This window comes from Heteronotia binoei, chromosome 15, assembly GCF_032191835.1.
Source record: "Heteronotia binoei isolate CCM8104 ecotype False Entrance Well chromosome 15, APGP_CSIRO_Hbin_v1, whole genome shotgun sequence".
NCBI lineage: Eukaryota > Metazoa > Chordata > Lepidosauria > Squamata > Gekkonidae > Heteronotia > Heteronotia binoei.
The window spans coordinates 40,165,179-40,182,549 of record NC_083237.1 but is presented as its reverse complement, the minus strand read 5'-3'; the positions used below and the strand labels follow the sequence as shown (position 1 = coordinate 40,182,549).

Genomic DNA, 17,371 nt, shown 5'->3' with positions numbered 1-17,371 from the left:
TCATATCCTTCCAAACAAACGTTCCTGACTGAAGATTTTTTTCAGAGCAGATTTCATCTCTTGATTTCTCAGTGTATAGATCAGAGGGTTCAAAACTGGAGTGACTGCACTGTACAATATAGTGATGATCATCTCTCTTTTAGCAGACTCCCCAACAGATGCAAGCAAGTAGTTGGAAAGAACTGGAACATACAAGAGAGCCACGACAGTCAGGTGGGAGGCACAAGTAGAGAAGGCTTTCCAGCGACTCTTCCAGGACTGGACTTTGAAGAAGAGGAAGGATATGATGTACAAGTAGGAGAGAAAAGTGAGGAAGAAGCCACTCATAGCAATGCAGCCAGTAACAATATTAAGGAGGCTGAGGTTGAGGGTGGTGTTACTGCAGGCCAATTTTAACAGAGGTTTGACATCACAGAGGAAGTGCTGAACATGATTGGGGCCACAGAACCATAACTGAGAGGTTGCCACAGTATGCATCATGGCATGAAAAAAGCCAGCAACCCAGGTGGCCCCAGCTAACAGAAGGCAAGTCAATTTATTCATGATGACTGTGTAGCGCAGAGGGTTGCAGATAGCCATGTAGCGATCAAAGGCCATAACCCCCAGAAGGATGCCTTCACCACTGCCCAGGAAGTAAAAAAAATGCAATTGAACCAGACATTCAATAAAAGAAATTGCTTGGTGTTCTGTTAAGAAGCCACTCAGCATTTTGGGCACAGTAACAGTGGAGTAGCACATGTCCAGGCAGGAGAGATTGCCCAGAAAAAAATACATGGGGGTATGGAGTCGAGGCTCAGCTATAGCTACAGCCAAAATGGCTCCATTTCCCAGCAAACTGGCCAAGTAGAGCAGAAGAAACATCACAAAGAAAGTGTACCGCCCACTGTGTTCATATGTAAAACCCAGAAGAATGAACTCATGCACTTCAGTTCGGTTCTCCATTGCTGCGGAAATAAAAACAACAACAGCAAAGCCCAGTTACTCCTTTCCTAATAGAATGGAAGTCTTTGAAAAAATAAACTGTTACAGGGATAACTGTGAATCTTTTAGCTGTTTAACACTTGAGTAGCATATAAACATAAAACATGCTTTCTTGTTTTAGTGCTCCAGTTACATTTTCATTTGACACACTCATAAGGCAGTACACACTGAAGTACAAAAAAGGTTTTGCATTCTCAAGCCCCTAGATATCTGGCTTTCCATAATAATAATAATGGAATTGTGTAATGATCAATTGCTGCTGAAATACCTTTACCAAAGCAGAATTAAATCAAGTCAGCACTGACTGGTCATCAAGAAAATATTTAGTGGCACATTATGAATTTTAAATTTCATGTTAGAATTAAAAAATATTAGGTTAAAAGACCCATAGGAATTATTGAGAAAGACTCTCTGAATTGTAAAGTCAGGGAATGCTACATATGGAGTTGCATATGAAACAGTGGAAAGTGTTGAATCACATACTACCTAATGAAAGGTTTGTATTTGAATTCCCCTTTGAAATCATGAAAAAGGAAGTGGACATCCTTCTGCCAGTATATACAAGAAATGGATGAAGAGGAGCATTTTTAATGCCAGACAAGATATTCCAGAGGTGATTATGGTAAAAAAGGTAAAAGTAGTCCCCTGTGCAACTAGTCGTTTCCAAATCTGGGGTGATGTTGCATCACAATGTTTTCATGGTAGACTTTTTACAGGGTGGTTTGCTATCACCTTCCCCAGTCATCTACACTTTACTCATTTTACTGACCTTGGAAGGATGGAAAGCTGACTCAACCTTGAGCTGGCTACCTGAACCCAGCTTCCACCGAGATCAAACTCAGGCCATGAGCAGAGTTTAAGACTGCAGTACTGCAGCTTTACCATTCTGTGCCACGGGGCTTCTATTATTATGGTGACAGAGGCATTTAATGTGGCAGTGGTGAGAATTATGCAGATATTGGGGTACATTCTCTCTTTCTCTCTCTCTTTTGCTATAACAGGAAGGTACCAGAATATTTCAACAAATGGATAAATGTATTTAGATATTCATATTCCACCAGATGTAAATCAGATAGCTTAGTACTTCATTCTTTTACTAACACTGTAAGGTAGGTGAGACTGATTGAGAAGAACTGGTCCAAGGTCATCTAGGTACAGTAGGGATTTGAATGTGGACCTCATGGATGCCAGACTGATGCTCTAACCACTACACTACATTGAAGTTCCAAGCCAGGTTTTACTTATGTCTCTCTTTCTGCAGTCAGAATCTAGGGAAGGTTCTATGAAGACTATGGTGGACCTCCTTCTCTGTTCTATATTGACAGTATTTTGTTTCAAATAAAGTAATATTATGTTTACCTGAGAAGATTGTCAGCATATTGTGGAATGGTTCCTGCATTTTAACAGATTACCACACCAGTGCTGGAAAACCAATCAACATGTGAATTAAGCTTCCCAACTTCTCTGCACTTTCACACTTGACTTTCAAGAATTCATAAAATAGTCATTATATTCTGTGCAATATCTAGGTGTTTTAAAAAGAAACCCTAATTCCATGGTGAATCTCTTTTTATTTCCTATTTCAATTGTTATTCCTTTTTCTCTGTTGCCTTCTGCCACTATTGGCCTCTACAAAGTTTCCATGACAGGCATTACCAAAATCAGGCAACAGAAGAAAGACAGCAGCGTGTTGCCCTTTTCCTACCCAAACATTTGATGCCATGACTGTAATCTCATATAATTTCTCATTTAACAACTGTAGCTAGTTTATAGCTGGAGATGCCAGCCCCAAAGAGAGCCATTAGAATAATGTATATTCTGATTCAGGGTGTGTTTATACCATTCCAAATCTTCTAATGTATGCCTGCTCCTGTTGAACATTTTGCTCGTTTCTCTTGTTTCTGCCATGTTTCTTGTCTGCCTGTAAATTCTTATATTCTGAAAGACTTTCTGTGCCAAACAGTCCCACCGAGCTCCAACACATTGTTTGTTGTTTTTGCATTTCAGTTTTCAAGAGAACTTACAGAATGTAACACTGCATGGCTGAAACTGGTGCATTTTCCTATTTTTGCTAATATGTGTAACCTTTGTTAGAAAGTGAATGTTATTGCCTGGGGTCATAAATGGATCAATATTATGCAGAGCAGAGTGGGGTCAGTTCAATCCATTGATCTCAAAATGTCTATGTGCGGGTATGTTTGTGAATGACTGAAGATTTTTTGAAAGATTCTGTACTGTTTGGGGGAGTAAATGTAATTGAATTGTCAGGATTATGTTGTAAGAAAATATGCATAACATCTGACTGCAACATTTTTAAATATGGCTCCACTGCACTTGATCCACATTCTGCTTTTTCCCAGACTAAGGACAATAATACATATTTTTAAAAATCAATTTCAATGTTTTATTTGGGAGTAGATGTTTTAAATATTCTTATACTACATTTTCAGTTGTTCCAAATGTTTCTTATTTTAATAGCATACTTTATTAAAATATGAAAACATGAATATTCAGACTTCCATTAGGAAAATATCAGTGCTGCTGAAATATTAACCAATAAATTTATGCACTAATTTGAAACACCCATCTCTCTTCTATACATTACCAACAGACCTGTTTTCTTCAATAATATTCACCCTTTGAATGGATTGAGCTGAGAGTTTCTCAGATTTTGCTACAGATGTTCCCACAACTGAAGAGGCAAGATGCTTTTAGAACAAAGTTGTACTTTGTCTTGTGGACTGTGACTATCACCTCTGCACATAGTTCCTGGTGCAGTTTCTTCAGTGACACGATAATCAAAAATTATTAGGCGGCTCTTATAAGGACATGGAGAGAAAAGTACTCATTTAATAACCTCTGAAAATCAAGCTGCTATTAATAATACAAAGCAGTGAGGAAATGGTTCAGCATGACACAAAATTTGGGAAGACCTTTTACAGTGCAATTCTGAGTAGAATTACATCTTCCTATGCCTACTGAAGTCAATGCATGCACGATAGCTTAACTATTATTAGGACTGTCATGCCATGCACCTTTAAAAACATTTAGGCAGCATTTTTTAAATAAAACATTTTTAATAAAGTAAAATAAAATATAGAAATAGTTAACAGTATCTCAGGATAAACCCCTGGTAACATACCATGAATATATAGAATTTATTAATTCAATGGCTAATGACCTAGAGTAGACCAATTAACCTGTAGGTCAAGCACGCTTACATCAACAGGTCTCACTTTCATCTTTATGTTGGTGGCAACAAACCTTGCTATTTGAAGAGAGATGAATCTATCCTCATTTGCCATAGCAATACTAGTTTATCCTAATATGACAGTGCAGACTGTGCTTAGCTCATAATTTCTCCTTTTCCTCAAATGCCACCATATGTGGAGAATGCAAGACGAAGGAGTCATATGGCTGGCAATGATGGCACCCACAGACAGATAATAGTGTATCAAAACATATTCCCCCCTATGAGTTTTACCTGTGTGGGCTCTATTCCCTTTTTTCAGATGAGATGTTAAATTAGTCAGTAAAATAAACTAGTCTATAAAATAAAAGTCACCAGGAGAGGCAATACCACAAAAGTAGTAAACATCCACTGAATATGAGAATATTCATTGATCATTTTGATCTATTATAAAAGGTTCATATCTGATTAAAGGGAGAAATTATTTTCAAGTGATTTAACCCCTGGGACATAGAATGCCAAAAGAGAGTTCCTTTGCTTTTGAAAACATGAAGAATTGACTACGTCTCTGGAGAAATAGTAACAGTTAAAATCCTAAGCCTTATCACAAGAATTCTAAGGTACATTTGTGAAGTAGCTAAAACAAACCACTTAAAAAGCATACCCATTTGTCTCAGGATATAATCTGGGATTGGGGGGACAAGGATGTGCATTAGGCATTTCTGATCTGAATTAATACCAAAATCATGCCCTTTTGGCATAATTCTGGCATTCATTGAGCTGAATCAGATTCTCTGATGGGGGCATTATAGCTAGTGGCAAAGCTCTCAGGGTATATCCAGTGGACTGGGAGGAAGGAGACTGAGGTAGAGCTATGCTAAATTTGCAGTGTAGCTGACGGAGCCTCTCAAAAAAGAATCCCAAGTTTCAAAAAGACTGGACCAGAGTGCCCAATTCTATGGGCACCCAAAGAAGGCACCTCCATTGTTTCCAGTTGGTGGGGGAGAAAGCAAGGCAGGCATACAGCAAGCCCAGCAGATTCTCTCAGAGAGTCTCTGCAGTAGAAAGTAAAGTATGGAGAGGGGGCATGTTTGTAAGGTCAAAAGCAGAACCAGTGCAATGTGCCTAGCAGAACCCATGTCATTGTGACACTGCTGAAACCCAAGCGGATTAAGGTCAAATCTGAGAATCTCTGAAGTAGAGAAGAGCATTTCTGCAAAGACAAGAGAACCAGTGCAATGTACTAGTACCCAGCAGCAGAACCCAGTGCCAGCCTACTACATCCCAGCAGCAGAACCCAGTGCCATTGTGGCAAATGCCAGTCCAGCTCTACTGGACTGATTTCAATCACAGAATTCAAACAATGGGAGGAGCTTGCAGGACAACAGAGCCCAGTGCCACTGTGGCAAATGGCAGCTCAACTTTGCTGGGCTTCTGCATACTGGGCTGATCTTCATTCAAGAGGCTAACAAAAGTGTCTGCCCATCATGCAATGTTGAGTGTTCAGCTGGGCTTCTATTGCCTTGTTTCTGCCAAAACAAAATTAAAAACCATGCTGGATTCTCTGGTGTGACATTAGTTAATTCTGTTGCTGCCACATTTGTCCTACTGCTTGGCACTAGTAAGTGGCAAATGCAGTCCAGAAATAAAATGTTGCATCATGCTGTGTCATTAAATTTCAGAAATGTAGATGTTTGCCATGACCTGGATGGCTCAGGTTAGCCCTATCTTGTCAGATCTCAGAAGTTAAGCAGGGTTAGTGCTGGCTGGTACTCGGATGGAAAACCACTAAGGAAGTCCATGATTGGTACACAGCATGTTATGTCTTGAAATGTAAGCTAATGTACCGCATGGTGATAGCTACAGAGGCGACCAAGAGAAACCCACGGGTCCCCGGATGTAGCTCGCCAGACGCCCCGCCCATCAAGATCTGTGGTGGGAAGTTTAACTGGCCAGGATTGGACTGATCAGACTGGGAGGCAGTTCCGGGAAATGTATATAAGCGGGGCCCGGCTCGCGTGTTCTCTCTCTTGTAATGTGCCACCGAATAAAGCATGTTGCCTTCAACCCATCTCGTAACTCAGTACATTACACAACAGCAATAGCAAACCATCTCTATTTGTGTCTTGCCTTAAAAACCTAAAGAGACACCATAAGTTGGTCCCCCCCTGTTCCCCAAACTCTGCCCTCCCTGGGATCCATCGTAACTCCCTAGAATTTTCCACCCCAGAGTTGGCAACCCTACTGGAACATGTATGTACTTAATTCCCCCTATAAATCTAATAGCACATTGAAATATATTTCTCATGTTTGCATATTAATTTTTAGATAAACATTAATAAACTCATTTTTAAAACACTGGTGTGCAGTCTGTTCAATTCATAATGCTGAGCACAAGCTCAAAAAAAGATACGTTTTGAAAGACTTCTCATGATTTGTTTCACTTGCTTTCAAAAGTCCTGGATTGCTTGGGGGAAGCTATAATAACAATACCTAGGCTGGAATATATTTTGTGATGACATACCTTTAATATTTATGTTTGGTGGTTGGAAATTAAGATTTACCAGTTCCATGAAGACCTGGAAGAACTATTTTGATAAAGCAATTAGATGTAAAATTCCAAAAAGGATATTGATGAGTTGATAGCCATAATAAGTGGTAACCATATTATGTTCAAACCATGACCATGAATGTCCAGACATGAACCTAGACACAAACCAGTATGTCTGTGTGCATGGGTTCTCCACCCATGGTCCATAGGTCAAAGAAGTGCCTGAATAACAGTAAGCAGGAAGTACTACTCTGTTGACCAAGCAGAGGTAGAAGAATTGAGTCCAATAAAGATGGTTAGGATGATGAAGTCAATAGGATTTAGATTTAGCCTTTGGGGAATGGAGTAAATGTATTCTTACCCAGTTGTGTAAAGAGGTTCAGTACTTTTTGGACCAGCTTTCTCATCAGAAGATTGAGTCTGATAGCAATATCTGCACATAAACATCTACATATGATTTGTAGCCTCCCCTGCCCAGACAGTGCTGAAATTTCCATGGTTATCCATGCTATCACTTCAGACTACTATACTGCATTCTATGTTGGGCTGCCCTTGAATGTCTCTGAGAAACTGCAATTAGTACAAAACATGACTGTTTGGCTATTGAGAGAGGCTTCATGTTGCCAATTTATTTTGTTAACAGTTACTAAGATGAAGGCAGTGGCTCTTTCATTCAAAACTCTTCACTGCCTGAGACTTGTGAGACTGCTTCTCCTTATACATACCTGCCTGCATGCTGTAAGCCGAAATGCCCTCAAAACGAGGTTGGGGAATTAGTTAGGTGGACACCCGGCTTAATAGGAATCTTTTTACCAAATGTATACCAGGCTCAACCATCCAGATAGTAAATGCTCAATAAAAGGACTCTAATTTAATAAGATCAATCGTAATTTATTTGGAATAATAGTTCTTTCACACAAGATAAAAATACAAAACAATCACACATTCACACAGGTCTAGGAAATATAGATAGATCGATAGGGAAACATATATGGATAAACAGACAGGGTGATATTACCTCTCGCAGACTCCAAGGAAGACTCCGATGGCGACAAGTGAGGGATTGGGGGAGGACCCGAAACTGATCAGGAATCGGGGATGGATCTACACAGCGGGAAATGGGTTGCTGAATAGAAGCACACCTATGGGTAGCTAGTCCACAGGTTATAAAGAGTCACCTGAGTCCCGAGGGGATGGGAGGTGACGGGGAGGGGAGATGGGAGGTTCTGCCGATGACCACGAAGGCTGGACATCGGCTGAACCAATGGTGAGTCTTTGGTGACACCTGATTGGGTGTTTACTTTGACCAATGAACTTCACCTTCGTCCTGGGCATCCTGGAAACTTCCAGGTTGCGACAGGGCCTGAGGCGGCTCCGATGGTATCAGTATGGAAATGGCTGGGTGCTTGGGATGAGATGGGATTATCTGGGAAGGTGATAATAGGGAATCAAATATTGACCTAGGTATCCCCGGTGTATACAAAAGACTTGGATGTGACAGGAGAGATCCTTCCTCTTTTCTCATCATCTCCTGGGCAAGAGTTATTGTTCAGGATATTGCTGAGCAATTAGGATCAACAGTTGAACTGTTAATCTATTCATAAAACGGATAGGTTGCTTGCGGGCTAGGAATGACTCAGGGTGCGTACGTGAGATTCCCACTAAGAAGGAATGAAGTCCAGCCTGGCAGGAAGATGGCTACAAGTGGTGTTAGCAAAACACAGTGGTTTCCATGCTTAGCGCTTCAACACCGGTCGCCTGGACAGCTCCGTGGCGGCGCAGCTTCTTCCTCACCATGGCGGGCCCGCTCAGTGATGGGGGAAACGTTCGTGCATGTTGGCAAACACTCTGTGCCTGTTTAGAATGCCTGCACAATTATGCTGCTTGTACACATGAGTCCCATTTGGTTCCTGGATGGCTTTACTCGCACTCTCTGGCCAGACGGGTGCAAGCTCACTTCTCCAGGCGCCCTGGCAACCATGCTTGCGACTATAATATTTGGGAAAGAGGGGTCGTTTCCTCACAATGCCTGCCAACTTGGGTCACTGGATTAAATTGCTGTTAGGTTGCCTCAGTGTGTATTCAGTCCTTTATAGTGATGGCTCTTGTTCTTTGGAACAGACTGCTGATCTAGTTTCTTCATTTCTTCCTCCTGTTATTCTGGTAAGCATGTAAAGTTATTGACCATTATATAAGAGTTTGGAAACCAAGTGGTTTGGGGGGTTTTTTAGATTGAACTATGCTTGGAGATTACTTGGTCTGTGAGTCCTCGATTTATTGTTGATATTTGCTAACATGCTGTTCATTATTAGTCACTCTAAATAAATTTGGAAAGGCAGGATATACAATTTTTAAATAAGCCTTTAAGATCAGGCTTCACATTTTTATACCAGACCTAGAAGATCTACATTTTTGATATTATCTGCTGATTGTATGGGCTGATGTGGTAGAAACCCACAGTACTCCAAGTAGCTAACTGAAGCATTTTTACTTTTTGCACAATCCTCATGCTTGTTGGTGTCAAGAGTCTAATCCATATTATATCCTCTTGCCATATAACAACATGTAATTGTTCTCTGAGACTGACCATGAACCAATGTAACTGTTGAGTGAGACAGCCTGCATTTTTGCTTTGTTTTGTTTTGCCTGCTTTGCTCATCCCTTACAGTGCAATCCTAAGGAGAGTTACTCAATTCTAAGCCCATTGAAATGAATAGGCTTAGACTGGAGTAACTCTCCTTAGGATTGTACTGTTAGTAGTTTGTCTTAGTAGCTTGTTAACGTGGCAACCAAGGTCATGAGCTGCAGGAGAGCAGAGAAAGAAATAGATAGTGCACCCAGAACTTAGTAGCAGAAGGAGGGGGTCTAGCATTGCCCACCAGAATTGCCCACTGTTTTTATGCCTTGCTTTGCTTGAATTGATAACGGTCGGCCAAGGTATATATGAAGTGCCTCTGGGCTAGGACGTCAGTTTCAGCAAACTGTTGTATTGCCTTAAGATGCTTGAAATAAAAGACTGAGTTATCTACCTGTGTGTTCCTTGACTCTGGGGTCTGACAGTTGATCAATTGCATAAGGATTTTGAAATAGTTGCTCAATGGGAGATGTATGTCTCCCAGGCTTAGTGGATACAGCCTTGTGGAGATAGTGGATACAACCTCCATGCTGGTTTCTTGTTTCCCTTGGAGCCAATGTTCTTTTGTGAAATCTCATATGGCTACACTTAAGTTTCGAAATAAAACCAATAGGGGCTCTATGGGATGGCTCAAGGGAGAGAAAACAACATGGAGAGGAAGCCGGCAGCCACTTCTGCTCACCAGAAGTGTGAGGAGAAAAAGGCAAGTATGACTGTGGAAAAATCCTTCTTGAACCTCTGCATCAAAGTCCTCATGACCTCTTCTGAGAAACACAAGAAGTATATACTACAAGTGAGAACCTGCAAGGCATTGCAGGGGGGCATCTCATCCCTCCCCCTCTACTGTATCAGACCAGCAGTCCATCTAGTTCAGCATTATGTCTCACAAAGTAACCAACCAGTTATTCTGGAAAGCCAACAACAGGGCATAGAAGCCAAGAGCTTCCACTGAATTTTCCTCCTGCCATTGGTTTTCAGAGATTTACTATCTTTCAATGTGGACATCACAGTACTCACTGCAAAGTCTGGACAAATTCTGAGGAGGAGCATATGTTCCAAGCCATTATCATGCTGCAATGTCACACATAAAAGTCTCCATATAAATTTCAGGCATTTGAAAGATCATAAGACAGTCATTCCTCACACAGTACAAAACCAGTCTCCATATAACTGCCAGTCTGCTGTATGTTCATTCATTTACAGTTTTAAAAAATGGGCCATTCAAGCAGCATTCACAGCAGCCCATTCCTGAACAACGTTACTTATGTCTAAGTCCACATAAATTACATGTGTCTGAAGTCCACTGGACTTAAATGGATACAGCTGTTTAAGACTGCACTGTAAATCTGTCTAGTTTTGGATTACAACTTTGTTGAGATCCTTTGGATCAATTTTTTAGGCCACCTCATTGCTATTCTCCACTGCCAAACTTCAAAGACAGGTGCATCAATTCAATTCCACATTTTGGTAGGGAGTATTCTTCTGACTGTTTTCCTTATGGCTTCTTTCATTTCCTTATTCCTCAAGGTGTAAATCAGGGGGTTCAGTACTGAGACACCTACATTATACATGAGGGTGGAGATCATCTCCCGCTGTAGTGACTCTCCTGAGGAGGGGGACATATAATTGAACAGAACAGGCACATAGAGCAAAACCACAACTGTGAGATGGGAGCTGCAGGTGGAGAAGGCCTTCCATCTTGCTTTGTGTGACTGAACCTTCAGGAAGAGAAAAGCAATGATGTAGAGATAGGAGAGAAGTGTGAGGAAAAAGGAGAGCATGACCAGTAAACCCGTGACAATATTGAGAAGGCTGACGTTGAGCTGAATGCTTCCACAGGCCAATCTCAGGAGTGGTTTAACATCACAGAAAAAGTGCTGGACAAGGTTGGGTCCACAAAAGTGCAATCGGGAGGTCATCACTGTGTGTACCAGTGCATGGAAGAATCCAGTGGACCAAGTGGCTGCTGCAAAAAGCAGGCAAATATGCTTGTTCATAATGCTGGCATAGCGCAGAGGATAGCATATAGCCACATACCGGTCGTAAGCCATGACTGCCAGAAGAACACCTTCGCTGCTACCTGTGAAGTGGAAGAAATGGAGCTGGGCCAGGCACCCATAAAATGAAATAGGCTGGGGTCCTGACAGAAAACCAGCCAGCATCTTGGGCACTGTCACAGTGGCATAGCAAATGTCCAAGCAGGAAAGATTGCTAAGGAAGAAATACATGGGTGAGTGGACACAGGGCTCAGACAGAACAACAAATACAATGAGACTGTTTCCTAACACAGTGACCAGGTAGAACAGCAGAAAAAGAAGAAAGAGTAAAGGCCAAAGTCCTTGAAAGTCAGTCAAGCCCAGTAAGATAAATTCATTCACCTCTGTCTTGTTCTCCATCCCTGTTTTCACAAAAGCAAATGCTGATTAAAATCTTTAGAATGGATAGCGGGAAAACTATACATCACAGAAGTATCATTTAACTTCTAATCTGTTAAAGGTAATAATTATGCCTCCCCATAATCTTTGCAATGCTATATGGTTTGTGGTTCATCTCTTTACCACTCATTCTGCTATCTATCTATCTATCTATCTATCTATCTATCTATCTATCTATCTATCTATCTATCTATCTATCTATCTATCTATCTATCTATCTATCTATCTTCTTCATCATCATCATCATCATTATTATTATTATTATTATCTATCTATCTATCTATCTATCTATCTATCTATCTATCTATCTATCTATCTTCATCATCATCATCATCATCATCATCATAATCATCATCATCATCAAGCCAGCTGCTTTGGCAAGCCCTCAAACAAGAACTTGCTATAGAGTCATCATGTAGTAGTGGTTACATGGGGTCCACACTATGGAGAAAACAGGGGTTTAAATATATACACACAGATTGCATCTGAACATGGAAGCTCCATTTTGTTGCAATGGATAATGTGCTAGACCCATCTTCCACAAATATAATGAATTTATTTTGAAAGCCAGCTAAACCAGTGGCTGTTACTTGCATCTTAACCTGGCTCAAATTGGAGGTCATAGCCATTATGACTGTAGGAATGTGTTAAGGAACTTTTTCAACAAAAGCTCTTAAATCTCTAAAGGGCTTGTCAAATCTTTGAAATGTTCATATTTATAGTGATCAATGTGTTTCTCTTTGTTCCTTGGATGTTTTTATTTTCTTTTAGAACACTCTTCGTTGAATTGCTCTCTGAGTACTGATTAAAGCTTACCTCTTCTGTAGCATCTCTACTGAAGGTAGAATTCATTGGAAGGCAAAGTGACTTCCAACTAAGTGAGATTTACTCTTGTGAATGGCTTGTTAGCAGGTTGTGCTACTCAGAAAGAGAGATTTCAGTTCAGACAGAAAAAAAAACCCATGGATTCTTTCAGACAGAAAAAAACCCATGGATTCCACATGGTTCCAGAATATATTAGACACAATGACTGGACTTTGGTTTTAATGCAAGGATCCTGAGATTTAGATACAAAGGATGAAAGGATTCTGAGATCTAGATACAATATATATAGAAAAGATATAGATGCACTGCTATAAATAAGAACCACATGATCTCCCTCTAGACTTTCTAGCCACAGAAGGGTTCCCTGGGACAGATTAAATTGGTATATGGGGGATTGGTTTGATCATCTTTGAACAAGACTAGAATTTCCCATGCCATGGACCAATTTTGCTAAATCCCTGAGCAAGAATGTGAGAATGTTTTGCATTTAATTGGTGGATATTTCTATCAAGTGGATATTTCTATCAAGTCACAGATAATGCATAGTGTTTTCAAGCAAATAAATGAAGAGAGGTGGTTTGTATCTGTGGAGCAGCCCTGAAATTCCTTGGTGGCCTCTCTTTCAAGTACTAATCAGTCCCGAGCTTGCTTAACTTCCAAGATCTGACAAGGTTGAGCTAGTCTTGCAATCTAAATACCTAAATCTCCATAGGTTATTGTTTTTGCTTGTTGTGTGACTGTGACGCTTGTTGTGAGACCTTGGAGGGAATCACAAACTAATTAAGTGTAGAAATTGGAGCTGCACACCTGCTTAAGCAGTCCCAAAACAAAGGCAGCTATGACTCCCTAAAGTGGGGGGGGGGGGGGGCAGAATTCCCACTGTGCTAAAAACTAATTAAGAAACTGTGTCTGCAACTGACCTGGTTGGGTGAAGCTGTCAATCAGCCAGTCTGCTTCAGCATCTATGAGCTATGTACCTGAGTATGGAATATGTGGCTGCCCATCCACCAATTTAAGTAGCTCAAAAATCAATAGTTTGCAGCTAGTCCCTAAATTCCTGCTTTTTTGTTTTTTTGTTTTCCTTTCTGGAAACCAAATAGGAAATACTTTATTGCACCTGCATGATGAAGGTGACATGTCAATCTAATTAAGGCAGCTTGCAGAAGGCTTGAGGCCCGTCTGTTTGGAACAGATAAGAATTTTAGAGTCGTGAATTCCTTATTAGGTGGATGGTGTGTTTAAAAACAAACATTTTAAAACTTATTTTCTTGAGAACATTAGAAGGCACTTAGGAGGAGCTGTATTACTCCATGCGTTCCTATTTTGAAGCTGAGGTTCAACCTAGAAAGCACAGCCTGAAAAAAAATATGGCTAAGCTAGGTATTATCTTTCCTGAGATTTGGGGGTGGGACCTAGAAAGGGAACTCAGTGGGCATAAAGCTATAGAGTTCACCCTAGAAATCAGCCTTTTTTTCATCAGAACTGTTCTTTGTAATCTAAGATCAGTTGGAGATTTCCAGATCCCACCTGGAAGTTGTTAGCCCTAGAAATATATAACTTTATTTAGAGGAGATTAGTACTGCTTCTTATTGTTGTTGTTTTACCATGAAGTCAGAGCTGACTTATGGCAACTCTGTAGGGTATTCAAAGCAAGCTTTGTTCAGAGATGGTTTGTCATTGCCTGCTTTTGTGGGGCAACCCTAGTATTCAGGGGTAATTTTGTAGGAAAATAGGTGGCAGAGCTCATTAGCATATGCCACCCCCCATCAGCCAAAAGCAACCCAAAGCAAGAAAGGAAATCCCTGAGTGAGCAAGACCTGCTTGGGCTGGCTAGAGATCCAGCTAGCCCAAGCAGGTCTCACTCACCTGGGGCTCTCCTTGGCTGCCCCCCCCCCTCACAGTCAAAAGGCCAGCAAGCCACCTGCTGCCCAAAATCACATAAGAAGTGAAGAAAGGGTGGTGCAAGCTTCTTCAGGGGGTTATGAGGGCTGCTGGTGGCATGGCAAAGCCCCTGGCTGGCTGCCCCGTCTCCTAATCCAGGGGTTGTTATGCAGCAGCACCTACTAAACAATGGATGGTAGGTAGGGAGAGAGGGAACCCTCAGAAAGGTTCAGGAGTTGTGCTCTTGTGAGATCCTGCTGAATCTGGAGCCTGCTAATATTCCTTGTATTTCGTCTCCCATCCAAATATATGAGATCTGATAAGATTAGGTTGATTCTTTTGTTTAAATGTTTAACCTTCTGGGTTGCTAACTTGCTTCTCAGATTAGGTTCCTCTCCGCTTTTGCTGTTTCTCAGTATAAGGCACCTTCATGTGTTCCTCTACCATGTTTAAAGTTGACAATCACATGTGAGCCTATCACTCTGTTTCACACCAATCATCAGCTAATGCCTGTCCAACTGGTTTGCATTGGGCTTTCATAAACAGAGCCAGTCCTAGACTGTCTGGCACCTTAGGCAAGGCTAACTTCTGGCACTCCCCCTGCATTGATAACATCACAGGGTCACCTAGTCTGCCTAGTGGCAGGGCCGGCCCTGTACATATGTACAAAAATGCTGATAATTGCTGGCCGCTAGCAACAATAAGAATTACTTAGACAAGCAATGAAGGACCAGATTTAATTTAAACACAGTATTTATTTATAGATATTGATAGATAGTTTAATTCTGGGAATAAGATTTTGTGTTCATGAGAGCCAGTTTGGTGTAGTGGTTAAGTGCGCAGACTCTTATCTGGAAGAACCAGGTTTGATTCCCCACTCCTCCACTTGCACCTGCTGGAATGGCCTTGGGTCAGCCATAGCTCTGGCAGAGGTTGTCCTTGAAAGGGGCAGCTGCTGTGAAAGTCCTCTCAGCCCCACCCACCTCACAGGGTGTCTGTTGTGGGCAAGGAAGATAAAGGAGATTCAGAGAGAAGGGCGGGGTATAAATCTGCAATTCTTCTTCTTCTTATCTGAAGAAGTGTGCATGGACAAGAAAGTTTATACCCAGAATTAAACCTTATTGGTCTTAAAGGTGCCACTGGACTTACAGTATTTATTGATGACTGGTTTTTATGATTTGTGATTAATCTAATTGCCTGCTAAGCCAAACGGTTATGCAGCAAGGATGGGAGGTAGTACAAATTAATTGAGTTGTGTGAGAACATGCATCTGTGAAAACCCATGCGGCCAGGTGAGGAGGCCAGGTGGTATGGTGTACTTTATCCCTCCTTGGCAGACATTCCATTCCCTCTCCCTCAAGCCCTGTTCAGTCTCCCTTCTAGGCCCTCAAAGAAGGGGAGGGCCAGGTTTTGCTGCCACTGCATAGCCTGGGCACCAAGCTGCCTGCTCAGCTTGCTCTTGCCTAGAAGGATGTGGCCACCATAGCACATGGAGCTGCAAACAAGGGCTGCAGTGAGTCAGAGCCCCCCTTGTGCTGTAGTTCATGGATGTTAAGGGATACAGTGAAACAATCTGCTGAAACTTTATAAAAGTTTTATGAACTACTGAACTGATTGTAAAAAAAACCCCCTATACCTCTGTTCACAACCAGTGAGCAGTATGTCGGCCAAATTGCAGATAGTTGTAGCAACCTAATAACAAGATTTTCTTCTCTAAACAGAAAAAGGAGTTGTATAAGTAAGTGAGGGCCCAAACTAGACCTAATGTGGATGATACGTGATTGATAACTTCCACTTATGTCATTAATAGGTAGTCATACATAGGGTTTTTTTTTTTTTTTTTGGAGATTAGGAAAGTGATCAAGGAAGAAAAAGCTCATAGTCTTTTACCCTTCTGATACTCTTTTCTAAGTGTAAATCGTTCCTCCAAACTTCAGTTAGCTAGGAGCAGGCAGACTGTAGACACATGCTTTTCTTAATTAAGTTAATTGCAGCTGCAGGGAAGCACTGTGGAAATGTCAGGGAACAAAAAGGTCACACCTTCTCCAGTGTGCGTGTCCCCCCCCCAACTTCAAAGTACCTGTTGATTAGTAGACATTATTAATAGATTTTATTAATAGATCTTGAATAACCTGACACACTTGTAGCCTAGTTGAGACTTCATCTCATTGGCTTTGAAGGAGTTTTGGACATAGCTAAGTGCAGCTTTCATGGATCAGATGAAGGATTGTTCTAGTTCACCATCTTCCAGTGGTGGCTTCCCTGATTCCTTAAAGGAAACCACAAGCTGTACGTGAAGACAAGTGCTTCCCCCCATGTTTCCCTCCCCCAGCATTTGGTACTCAAAGATGTAGTGCGTCTATATATAGAGATTCAATTTATTTATATAATACATATATATCCTACTTCTTTGAGGCTTGAAGCAGTTTCTAGTAGTGTGCCAATAAACCAATAAAAAGACCACTACAACCAAACTAATAGAATCCCATCATAATTAAAAATAATGCAGACCACATTTCAAACAATGTAAGGTGCCCATTCAGTGGTCCAATAAGATTTTTTAAGAAGCAGTTTTTGCATCTTCTGCAGAAAACTTAGCTGAACACTATTCTGCTTAATTGAAGTGTTCCTTTTCTTTTCACACATGTTCTTATTTCATATGGTACAGACATTTTGAACAATGACAGTCATATAGATAGTGGCTGGGCTTCTATTTCTCCTATATAGTTTTCTCCCATTCATTTCCTGACACAAAACTTTCTTTTCTCTTAATTATGTTCTTACTTTGTGACTGGTTTTTTTTTCATGTAAAGTATTCACTCTGTTGTGTCCATTGTCCACTCCAAGACACAGCATCAGCTATAAAATTCTCA

The 17,371-nt window shown here is 41.0% G+C and overlaps 2 protein-coding genes across 2 annotated transcripts; both read right to left on the bottom strand.

Moving 5' to 3' along the window:
- On the bottom strand, positions 1 to 942 carry LOC132584419 (olfactory receptor 12D1-like). Its single transcript, XM_060256290.1, has one exon. The coding sequence runs from the start codon at positions 940 to 942 to the stop codon at positions 1 to 3; it is 942 nt and encodes a 313-aa protein (XP_060112273.1).
- Positions 943 to 10,808: 9,866 nt separating this feature from the next.
- LOC132583518 (olfactory receptor 12D1-like) lies at positions 10,809 to 11,753 on the bottom strand. Its single transcript, XM_060255146.1, has one exon. It carries the CDS (start codon positions 11,751 to 11,753, stop codon positions 10,809 to 10,811), a length of 945 nt encoding a protein of 314 aa, XP_060111129.1.
- Positions 11,754 to 17,371: the final 5,618 nt, after the last annotated feature.

Coding starts and splice junctions, on each gene's coding strand:
- LOC132584419 (XM_060256290.1), bottom strand. CDS start 942: ATGGAGAACCGAACTGAAGTGCATGAGTTCATTCTTCTGGGTTTTACA.
- LOC132583518 (XM_060255146.1), bottom strand. CDS start 11,753: ATGGAGAACAAGACAGAGGTGAATGAATTTATCTTACTGGGCTTGACT.